We start from the raw sequence: 12493 nt of genomic DNA, 5'->3' as shown, positions 1-12493 counted from the left end.
TTACTACTAATAATAATAGAATATAATAATTGTATATTATATATTACATGTAATATTACTAATAATATTACCAATATAATTACTAATATATAATATGAATATTGTGCTATGCTAATAATATAATATATTGTATGTACATATAATATTGATCATAATATTATAATATAATACAATATAATGCTACTATTAATAATAGAATATAATAATTGTAGAATATATAATAATAATAGAATATAATAATTACTAATATATTGTCGAAGGCTTTCATGGCGGGAATCACTGGGTTGTTGTAGGTTTTTTCGGGCTATATGGTCATGTTCTAAAGGCATTTTCTCCTGACGTTTCGCCTGCATCTATGGCAAGCATCCTCTATTTCCAACAGACCTCACTACCTCTGAGGATGCTTGCCATAGATGCAGACGAAACGTCAGGAGAAAATGCCTTTAGAACATGACCATATAGCCCGAAAAAAACCTACAACAACCCATTACTAATATCATTACTAATATTGTGCTATGCTAATAATATAATTTTATATATATATATATATATATATAATTTTTATTTTATTTATTTACTGTATTTGTATACTGCCTTTCTCAGCCAATCAGCGACTCAAGGCGGTTATTGTACATACAATATTGTACATACAATATGTACATACAACATTGATCATAATATTATAATGTAATACAATACAATACTGATAATAGGTAAAGGTTTTCCCCTGACATTAAGTCCAGTCGTGTCCGACTCTGTGGGTTGGTGCTCATCTCCATGTCTAAGCCGAAGAGCCAGCATTGACCATAGACACCACCAAGGTCATGTGGCCAGCCTGACTTTATGTATCTGTTATTTATCCTCAGGTGTCCCTTAACAAAGGTGACAGGAAAGACCGGGATCTCCAGGAGGATCTCTGGTTTGAGCTGTCCAGCGAGGCTCTTTGCAACTGGATGATGTTTGTGCGCCCTGCACAGAACCACCTGGAGCAGAACCTAGTCGCTTATCAATACGGCCATCATATTTATTACACTACAATTAAAAACATTGATCCCAAACAGGAACTCAAGGTATGCTGCATTGTTATATGTTTTGCATGATATGACAGGTTGAATCATCCTCCTCCCTGTTCAAACCTTACTCCGAAGAATTATCTTTACAATCAGGAGTGATTTTTGAAAAAAGGCAGAGTGTCTTCTCCTAGCTTGTGTATTATTCCTCACTAATAACTCATGCCATCTTGACCTCACTCTAATGTTGTTTGGCCATAATATGTCCTGGTTTTCATCTGAGAAATGGTAGAGAGTATGTGATTATTAGGTTGGCTACTTATTTGCAGACCAGCAAATCTGTATTCACCGATACAGGATTCTCTGAAGGGCTTTTAAGGCCAAATATATTCAGTCACAAAGGGGACTCACAGCAGCTTACACAATATATTATGTTATTAGCATAGTACAATATTGGTATTAAATATTACTATATTGTACTATACCATTATATTGTAACATTATTAGTAATATTACATGTAATATAAATATATAATTATAATATCATATTATAATTATTAGTATTATACTGCATTACATTATAATATTATAAACATTATATGTATATACAATATATTATATTGTACTAGCCGTCCCCTGCCACGCGTTGCTGTGGCCCACATGGGGGTTCTGTGTGGGAGGTTTGGCCCAATTCTATCGTTGGTGGGTTCAGAATGCTCTTTGATTATAGGTGAACTATATATCCCAGCAACTACAACTCCCAAATGTCTAGATTCTATTTTCCCCAAACTCCACCAGTGTTCACATTTGGGCATATTGAGTATTCTTGTAGAGTTTGGTCCAGATGCATCATTGTTTGAGTCCACAGTCATCTTTGGATGTAGGTGAACTACAACTCCAAAACCAAAGGACACTGCCCACCAAACCCTTCCAGTATTTTCTGTTGGTCATGGGAGAACTGTGTGCCAAGTTTGGTTCAATTCCATCGTTGGTGGGGTTCAGAATGCTCTTTGATTGCAGGTGAACTATAAATCCCAGCAACTTCGACTCCCAAATGACAAAATCAAATATTTTGAGTGAAGGACATACATTGGGTTGTTAGGTGTCTTGTGTCCAAATTTGGTGTCAATTCGTCGAGTGGTTTTTGAGTTCTGTTAATCCCACAAACGAATGTTACATTTTTATTTATATAGATTATATTATTAGCATAGCACAGGAGGCAAACATAACTTATATAACATTTTAGGGGTGAACAATCTTCACTTTGCATGCTAGAAATTCCAGGACTGATGGACAACTTCATTTTTTGGGGGGTGAGTTCCCATTTGAGTGGGGCAAGGATCTCATTTGACCCTTGTCCTTGCCTCTGGGGTGAAGTGGCCCTAGAATAACAATATCTGGGGAACTGATATGATATTTTGCTAGTAAAAGGCTTAAAATGAAAGTGCATCAGAGTGTTTTAGTTTGCTTTTAATTCTCTCTTCCCCTTCTCCTCTGGCAATTTACCCTGGCCGTGAATGTGATCGGCTTTGCGCCGTGTCTTGGGCTTTGCCCGCTAATGAAGTGCCATTTACTTCAATCAGCGTGCCACTGAGGTCTGCAGTCGAGTCTGTGCATGGGGCGATCTGGCTTTTCTGCTTGTGATTCCAATCATCATGAGGTTATTTTTATCCCATGCTAAAAACAAATCATGTGGAACTTAGAGAGAACAGTTGGGAGAATAGCTCTTTATGTTAAGCTTACAGATTGAGAGCTGGAGCACCGTCAAAAGATGAGTGCCACCATCTGGGCTTTTCCTCTTTCCTGCAGCCTGCACTTCCTCTTCCGTACCCGATTCCAGGCAGTGCTTGAAATGCCTGGGATAGATAGATCAGGGCCTAAAGCAGGGGTCCTCAAACTTTGTAAACAGAGGGCCAGGTCACAGTCCCTCAAACTGTCGGGGGGCCAGATTATAATTTGAAAAAAAAACATGAACGAATTCGTATGCACACTGCACATATCATATTTGTAGTGCAAAAAACACTTAAAAACAATACAATAATTAAAATGAAGAACAATTTTAACAAATATAAACATATTAGTATTTCAATGGGAAGTGTGGGCCTGTTTTTAGCTGATGAGATAGGATTGCTGTTGTTGCTGTGTGCTTTCAAGTAGTTTCAGACTTAGGTTGACCCTGAGCAAGGGCTGGGTAAATGACCTTGGAGGGCCGTATTCGGCCCCGGGCCTTCGTTTGAGGACCCCTGATGGAGCGAAAGAAGGGGGAAGATGTAGAGAAAGAGGGAGGGAAGGAATGACAGAAGGAAGGAAAGAGAGCAGAAGAGAAAGAAAAAGGGGGAAGGAAGGAAAGAGATAGAGAAGGAAGGAAGAAGAGAAGGAAAGACGGGAAGGAAGGAAGGAAGGAAGGAAGGAAGGAAGGAAGGAAGGAAGGAAGGAAAGAGGGAGTGAGGGAAGGAGGGAAAGAAGGAGAGAAAGAGGGAAGGTTGGCCACAGCAATACGTGGCGAGTACAGCTAGTTTGTTTTATATCATTTTAGCTGAGATTTGTGACAGAGGCAAAAGAGAGTAGCATATTATTTTCCCCTCAGTATCACTTTTGACATTTTGAGAAGTGCTTCCCACTCCTCTTTATTGTCATGGCAATCAGTGAATGAAGACTAGTGAGGAAAGTTGAGTAGCTTATCCATTTTGCCTCTCAGGGGGTCTGTCAGGAAGCATGTGAACTAATGCAGACGAAATCCCAACAGGAGCAGTCTGTTGAAAATATTCAAGGCTTGACATGCTTAAAAAGACCTCTTGACACGTCAATAGAAATTCATGTTCACTTATAAAGATGCCCGTACTTGAATTCCAATCCGATCCATTATTATTCTCTTTCTCTATCACGAGAGCGTCAGGCATGTCTCAAATGAGTAAGATTCAAGTGAAGCCCAATGTTATATAATGAACAGAATGTTGAGTGTGGAAAGAGGACACGTGTGTTGTCAAAGGCCTTCATGGCCAGAATCATTGAGTCACTGGGAGTTTTCCGGGCTTTATGGCCACATTCTAGAAGCATTCTCTTCTGACATTTTGCCCACATATGTAGCAGGCATCCTCAAAGGTTGTGAGGTCTGTTGGAAACTAGGTAAGTGAGGCTTATATATCTATTGAATGTCCAGGATGGGAGAAAGAACTCTTGTCTGTGGCAATCAATGTGACCAGTTTTTCTCCAACCCTGGATATTCTACAGATATATAAACATCACTGGCTAGTTTCCAACAGACCTCACAACCTCTAAGGATTCCTGCCATAGATGTGGGTGAAAAGTCAGGAAAGAATGCTTCTGAAATATGGCCATACAGCCCAGAAAACTCATAGCAACCCAGGATACTTGTGCTTGTATTGCTGGTTGGCCAAGAAGTTCCATCAGTGGGCCAATATCTATGTCTCTATCTCATCTATCTATCTATCTATCTATCTATCTATCTATCTATCTATCTATCATCTGTCCGTCTATATATCTCTCTGTAGGATAGAGTGATTATCAAACATTATGTGTGTCAGGAGCGACTTGAGAAACTGCAAGTCGCTTCTGATGTGAGAGAATTGGCCGTCTGCAAGGATGTTGCCCAGGGAACACCCAGATGTTTTGAAGGGTTTCTTGGGAGGAGAGCAATGTCCAATCTCAATAAAACAGTAAAGAGTAGAGACATCACACTGGCAACAAAGATCCGCATAGTTAAAGCAATGGTATTCTCCATAGCAACCTATGGATGTGAGAGCTGGACCATAAGGAAGGTTGAGCGAAGGAAGATAGATGCTTTTAAAGTGTGGTGTTGGAGGAAAATTCTGAGAGTGCCTTGGACCGTGAGAAGATCCAACCAGTCCATACTTCAGAAAATAATGCCCAATAGCTCACTAGAGGGAAGGATATTAGAGACAAAGATGAAGTACTTTGGCCATATAATGAGAAGACAGGAAAGCTTGGAGAAGACAATGATGCTGGGAAAAATGGAAGGAAAAAGGAAGAGGGGGCAACTAAGGGCAAGATGGATGGATGGTATCCTTGAAGTGACTGGCTTGACTTTGAAGGAGCTGTGGGGTGGTGATGGCTGACAGGGCTGGTCCATGAGATCATGGCGTTGGAAGCTACTTGTGCTGGTACGGCTGTACCAGGAGCTCCAACTTTATTTTCTTTCTGTTATCTGTTTTGCAGTCATAGGAGAGGCCTCCTGTCCATCACAATTAAGCTTTGGTTCCGCCCCTTGTTCTGGGCTCTGGGAGGGAAAGGAGCCATTTATTGGTCAGTCTCACACAAGGTAGCTAAGCTATAGGATGTAGACCAGCTCGTCCCACTAGAAAAGCTTCCTTTCTCAATAGCATCCAGGGAAAAATAACATCCGGGGATACAGAAGCAGAAATTCCAGGAGAAAGGTCTCAAAAGCTCTGGCTGAGAGCTCACAGCCTCTCAGTCTCACAGCATCGGAGGGAACAGCCCTGAAGTTTCTAAGAATTCTCGAAGGGAGAACAGCATTATAGATCCATGGAACTCCAGCTGAAATATCTTCAAGCCTCGGCTGGTAGGTCTACTCGATACCCAGATGCATTTGGAGTTGGTAGTAGGTCCCACACCGATGAGGCATAGATAGAAAGCAGCCTGGGAGAGGTTAAAAAGGGTTTTTCCTGCAGGGAAAGTTTAGTTAATCAAAGTCAGGTACCAGTCCATTGAGGACTAGACTAAGAAAGCTTGAAGTGTTGTTTGAACCATTGAAGATTTGTTATTTGTTCCATAATAAAGACTTTGTTGCATCATTAAAGACTCTAAAGACTATCACTTCAGAAAAATCCCTGAGAACCTCTCTTTGAGGTGCCCCTGACTTCCCGCTGGGCTTAAAGTATACGTCCTATAGAAAAGTACAGCTGTTATAGGCCCAGCGCGCGACAGAACGCTACTGAATGAATAAACAACAACCATCCTTGTGGGAGGCCTCTTTCATGTTTCCGCATGAGGAGCTGGAGCTGACAGAGGGAGCTCATCCACACTCTCCCCAAATTTGAACCAACCTGTCGGTTTTCAGTCTTGCCGGCACAAGGGTTTAACCCATTGCACCACTGGGGACTCCTATAAAACAGAATAACTTCTATGCATGCTCCCTGACATTAGGATTAGAGTGATTGTGATAGTGAAATCATTTATGTGCGCTCTCTCTTTTTAGATTTTTTTTAACATTTCATACCATCTGTTGCAGGTGTGGTATGCTGCTTCATATGCAGAATTTGTCAATCAGAAGATCCATGATGTGTCTGAGGAAGAAAGAAAAGGTACTGCTGTCTTATTTGTAACAGATACCATTTGGCATAGTCAGTCGAAGCCAGACTCAGTAATAACGTCTTTTATTTTAAGTCAGTATTGTTGAACTCCTTTTGCTGTTGAAAATATTTCTGCTTAGTAGTATTCAGTGTCAGTAGAAGCTGGCTTTGGTGCATTTTGGAATACTTTGAGTTGGCAAATGTGGCCGGCTGTCCAGAATCCAGTTCTTTTCAATGCCCCATCACTGTGATGGATGATGTACAGTGACTGTCATCATAATCTTTGACAAAGGGGAAAAAATAAAATTGCAGTTGCTTTGTGCAAACATACTGGTGGACAGAAAACCTCAGAAATAATAGGCTGGTGGCTGGTCTAGGCTAAGCATTGCCATGTTTTGTTGCACAGAATCTCTATTACTGAGAACCTCTTTGAAAATAGCCTGCCCCATCCATCTATTTCAAGCAATTAGTTTGGCAACAACTCACAACAGGTGGTGCGCCATATCTCCCAAATCTATATTAGCCAGGCAAAGCTGTGTCATCATCTGGTATCCCTTCACAGCTTCCAGAAATGTTCTCTTACCCATGCCATCACAACAGATAGAAAAGTTAGTGAAAAGTGGTATTGCATTATCTTATTTATTTATTTACAGTATTTATATTCCGCCCTTCTCACCCTGCAGGGGACTCAGGGCAGATTACATTGTACATATACATGGCAAACATTCAATGCCATAGACACACAACATATATAAACAAGCAGTCGGAGGCTATTTAACATTCCAACTTTCTGGCCACCAGGGGAGCTTCACTGTCCATCTGCACCAATGAAGTACTTCCTTATTCCCTGCATACTTGCTGGAGATTTTTATGGCCTCGTGAATTAGTTACATTAACCTCCCTACATAAGTGGTTCATAAATTTCCTCCTTGACAGATGCAACTGTCTTTCGGGCTACAAAAGGTCCATCTTATGAACCATCTAGGACTTTAAGTTCATGTGGGGAGGCCCTGCTATCAATCCCACCTGGCAAACATTCAATGCCATAGACACACAACATATATATACAGACACTCAGAGGCTATTTAACATTCCAGCTTCTGGCCACCAGGGGAACTGTCACTTCACTGTCCATTTGTGACACTGATGAAGCACTTCCTCATTCCCCGCATGCTTGCTGGAGATTTTCATGGCCTCGTAAATTAGTTAAATTAGCCTCCCTACATAAGTGGTTCCTAAATTTCCTACTTGACAGATGCAACAGTCTTTCGGGCTGCAAAGGTCAACAACAACCGACCTGGGCTGGTTTCGAACTCATGACCTTTTGGTCAGTAGTGATCTTAATGCAGTTGACTCCCAGCCAGCTGCGCCACAGTCCTGATACAGACTAAAAAGTGACTTATGCTGATTATGTTATTGTTGAAAAGTGGACAGCCATTACACTTATATTGATTATATACATCAGTGGTTCCTGGGGGACATTTGTTTGTGAAACAAATGCAATACATTTTGGTTTGCTCCTGACACGATAAATAAATAGTGGTTCCTAACCTTTGTTTGACCAGAGACCACTTCACCAGGGACCACTTTGACCAGGGAGCACTCTCCTACATTAATACAAAAAAGGCTACGAATCAGTTTATGGTCAACTTTAGATTCGGTTTGGTCATTTGGGGTGCTGATTCAGAAAGTTGCATTGGATAGACCACATCAGCTCTAGTTTCTGATACAGAACATATGCCATCCAGTAGTTACCATCTGCTTGCCCACAGAAAACCATATTTAATAATCTAGAGCTGATGTGATAGTAGTAATATTTCGTGGCTAGTCAGCCTTTCCCCTCCTGACATCCCCATTGCCTTGGCACTATAAGAGGGTTTTGCGAGACCAGTTGCGCTTGTTGCCATGTGGATTTGAGGCAACGGTGTAGTAATGGTGAGGCCACAAACCATATTTTCATTCTTGCAGACCACTAGTGGTCCATGGACCACAGGTTGGGAACCACTGATATGCATTGTTGTCATTGTTATATTAAATCCCTTGATGGGATGAAGGCACAAGCCCTGTGTACCACTGTCACTTCATCTGCTCCATATTTCCTTGTTCTTATGTCTGTTTTGCCCAGGCAAAGAATGAAAGGTACCAGGTGAAACAAGCACATGTTGCATAGGATTTAATGCCTTTAGGGTATTTAAATATATTGTATATCCTTAGCATGTCATTATATTCATTCTTCTTCAAGCTTTCCTCCTCCCTCGACCTGATTATCATCCCCTTTACTTTTCTGAAACTGATCAGGGTTCGGGTTTTGCTTGTTATATAACATATAAGCAAAGTGTTCCTAGTCATCCCAGAAATATCCATTGGAAGGCCAAGGGAGGGTGAAACATTGGATGGAGAACTAAAAGCATGGTAATGTCTGGAGTTTTGTTAATAAGGGATCTAACTTGAAAATACAGTTCTCCGAGAGCAAGAAAAACACTGGCCGTGTTATGAGTGCAACCGACGGTTTATGAGCTCGGAACAGCTTCAGCAGCACCTCGACTCCCATGATGAAAAGTTGGACTTCTTTAGCAGGTATTTGTTTGTTTATTTGCCCAAAGTAAATTTCCAAATTTTACGACCACTTGGAAAGGTTACTTTTTGCGACTGCATCTTCCAGAATCCGCCAGTCAACATAGGCCAGGCATGGGCAAACTTTGGCCCTCCGGGTGTTTTGGACTCCAACTCCCATCATTCCTAACAGCTGGTAGGCTGGAGGGCTGAAGTTTGCCCATGCCTGGCATAGATAATGGGAGATTCCCAGAATTATAATGCAAAACAAAACAAACTTTTCCACTGAGCCAGCAGGATTGTTCCTTGAATATTCCTCTTTGACAAAGAGGCTGGAGAAGGGTGAGAGGCTTCCCACGAGGACCGTCCAGAGATCAGTAGTTTCCTACTGATATTAAGAGGGTCCTGCAGCAGATATGAATGCCTCTTCTTTAATATTGGTCTGTTCTGACAAACTATTTACAGATGTTTTATCTCAGATCAAGGATGGACAACATCTTTCTCTCTTAGTGTTGACTGTATCTCTCACCATCCCTGACCACTGGTCATGTTGACTGAGGAGTTGAACTCCTAAAATATCTGAAGGGCATAGGTTTTCCTCCCCATTTTAGACATTTGCTGAATGGAACAGATTAGCTAAGTATTGTAACGGCTAAGAGGAGTGCTAAGAGCTCCCTCCATTGCTTCTAATCCAGTTTTCTTTTCAGGGCAAGGGGCAGAGGGCGCGGACGAGGAAAGCGAAGATTTGGACCAGGCCGGCGACCAGGCCGGCCTCCTAAATTCATGCGCTTGGAAGTGGCAAATGAAAATGGAGGAAAATGTGTGGAAGAGACACAGGTATTGTTAGAGAGAGTTGGTGAAAATATTTCAGGTAAAATTAGAAAATGGATTTGTGTAATTGTATTCAACTCCATAATAAAAATCATCCAATTGCATTCATTGCTTGGAGTCACCAAACACTTGGAGTCCCCAAAAAAGCACCAAATACTCATAGTAGTGACACTCATAGTACTTAAGCAAGCCATCACTTTAGGAGTTTTTCTTTGTGACCTGAGAAACTGCAAGTCGCTTCTGGTGTGAGAGAATTGGCCGTCTGCAAGGACGTTGCTTAGGGGACGCCCGGATGATTTGATGTTTTATCATCCTTGTGGGGGGCTTCTCTCATGTCCCCGTATGAGGAGCTGGAGCTGATAGAGGGAACTCATCCGCCTCTCCTTGGATTCGAACCTGCGACCTGCCGGTCTTCAGTCCTGCCGGCACAGGGGTTTAACCCACTGCGCCACCAGGGGCTCCCACTTTAGGAGTGTATCCATTGAGTTACATAGAGTGTATCTATGTAACTCAATGCCAACTTTCAAAGATAAGCTGTTGTGGTTATAAAGCAGGCAGTTACTTGGAACTGACTTTTCACAATTATCTGAGCCCCAGAACAAGGGAATTGTGTTTGTTGTCCTGGCCTCAATTACTACAGGTCAGAAATGCTGAAAGGCAGGAAGGAGGAATTAACCACCGACTGTCTGCTTGATTTGGGATTTCAGGACTTGCTGCATTTCTCTAGCAAAGGGCAGTTTGATGAAGCTGGGCAAGCCACTCTGAATGGACTGGACCAAGCGGAACAGACACCGGTGCCGCCAGAGACCTCCTTGGATCAACAGCCTGAGAACCACCCGTTGCAGCTCCAGCCACATGAACAGACGGTTGTGGCTACCCAGAGTATGATAACCGCAGATGACATGCGGCGAGCAAAGCGCATCCGGGTAAGAGAAGGGCCTGACAGCTGGCTTGGGTGGTGTGTGCACATTCGCCATATATTTATTTTTTTACAGGTTCAGTTCATGTGCCTTTAGATACTAGTCTGATATACAGAAATTAAATAATAAGGGCTTTGCCTTTCATTTCATGCTCAGAAAGGTTTTGCCTCCCTAATTTATTGCAAGCCAAGTTGTTTTCAAAAGATCCAAGAAATGCACAACTATAAAGTAGGAAGCCTTATTTGTCATTGAAATGTGAGATCTGGCACATGGTGTACCACTGATACTGTAAGAATTCACAAATTTATTTATTTATTTATTTATTTGCGGCATTTATATGCCGCCCTTCTCACCCCGAAGGAGACTCAGAGCAGCTTACAATATATATTTTCATACAATATATTATATTATTAGCATAATATAATATCATTATATATTACTCTATTGCACTATACCATTATATTGTAATATTATTAGCAATATTACATGTAATGTAAATATATAATTATAATTATAATATTGTATTATTATCACTAGTATTATTATATAAATAATAATAAGTAGTGGATGGTAGAGAATTTGGCACCTGAATGTGGACAACAGACATGAGTTTGCCTGATTTTCTATCAGTTTGTGGCCAAGATTTTAGTGATTCCCATGACCTTCTCTGGTATTTTTTTTTCATCCCAAGTTCCATATTCTTTTTTTGTCTTTCTTGTTTTCCTCTTTTTGCCTTTCATTTTGTCCCCCAAAATATATAGAAAATCTGTATCTGATTAACAATTAATTATCCAAGCAAAACATAAGCATTGACTTACTCAGATGTGGACAAGCTCCAGAAATCTTAGGAGTTAGATTATTGTCTCTAGACCCATCACTTACCATCTCTACCCAGAACCTCTCTTTCGTGCTATTCCCATCAGGTTTTGGGGAGGAAAGTTAGTTCCAGACAGATCTTCACTTTATTTTAGGACAAACTTTCTCTTCATGGCTTTCAAGAAAAGAAATATCCCATTTTCCTCAAGCTGAGGATGGGTTGAGTGTTGGGGACTTGTAGAGAAGGCCTCAGGGTCCTATGCAATTGGAGGATGGCAAGATTCTAATGGCAGGTTTAATATGCATACTTTACTGAGCACATAATTAGTTTCCTTTAATGCCAAAGGTTACTTCAGAGTAAAATATAGCTCTTCTGACTCAAACCTCCTTGTCTCTTTCCTCTAGAGCAGGCACAGGCAAACTTCGGCCCTCCTGGTGTTTTGGACTCCAATTCCCACAACTCTTAACAGCCGGTTGGAGTCCACAACACCCGGAGGGCTGAAGTTTGTCCATGCCTGCTCTAGAAGCCGCTTTGAGTCCCTCTTCGCAGAGGAAAAGCAGATTATTATTGGGTTGTTGTAGGTTTTTTTGGGCAATATGGCCATGTTCTAGAGGCATTCTCTCCTGACATTTCGCCTGCATCTATGGCAAGCATCCTCAGAGGTAGTGAGGTCTGTTGGAACTAGGAAAATGGGTTTATATATCTGTGGAATGACCAGATTATTATTATTATTATTATTATTATTATTATTATTATTATTATTGACAATGATAATAATGTTTGCCTTGTCTGCTAGTTTCTGCTGACATTTTACCTGAAATTAGTGTCAGTTTCCAGGCTCCTTATACCTAACACATCCAGCAGGGCACATCTTACTGTGTGTAACAATACAGACTTGCCATAGATGCAGGCGAAACATCAGGAGAAAAATTGCCTCCAGAACATGGCCATATAGCCCGGAAAAACCTACAACAACCCAATACAGACTTCATACCAAGGGCTCTGGATTCTTTTGCGAATGCTAGATTTACCTGGTATTTGGTGCTGTCCTTTTATGTTGAATTATTCTCT

General features: G+C 41.2%; 1 protein-coding gene across 2 annotated transcripts in view; it reads left to right on the top strand.

The window, feature by feature from the left end:
- PRDM10 (PR/SET domain 10) overlaps window positions 1-12493 on the top strand; it is a 105713-nt gene that overhangs the window by 58164 nt on the left and 35056 nt on the right. For both annotated transcript variants that reach the window (XM_060787621.2, XM_067470765.1), the window contains 5 exons: window positions 867-1070; window positions 6241-6313; window positions 8761-8878; window positions 9562-9691; window positions 10393-10611. In XM_060787621.2, the coding sequence (XP_060643604.2) occupies window positions 867-1070; window positions 6241-6313; window positions 8761-8878; window positions 9562-9691; window positions 10393-10611 (744 nt within the window). The remainder of the gene's footprint in view (window positions 1-866; window positions 1071-6240; window positions 6314-8760; window positions 8879-9561; window positions 9692-10392; window positions 10612-12493) is intronic.

This window comes from Anolis sagrei, chromosome 7 (assembly GCF_037176765.1).
Source record: "Anolis sagrei isolate rAnoSag1 chromosome 7, rAnoSag1.mat, whole genome shotgun sequence".
Classification (NCBI taxonomy): Eukaryota; Metazoa; Chordata; class Lepidosauria; order Squamata; family Dactyloidae; genus Anolis; species Anolis sagrei.
Note: the sequence above shows the minus strand (reverse complement) of the source record. Positions and strands in the feature narration are given on the sequence as shown.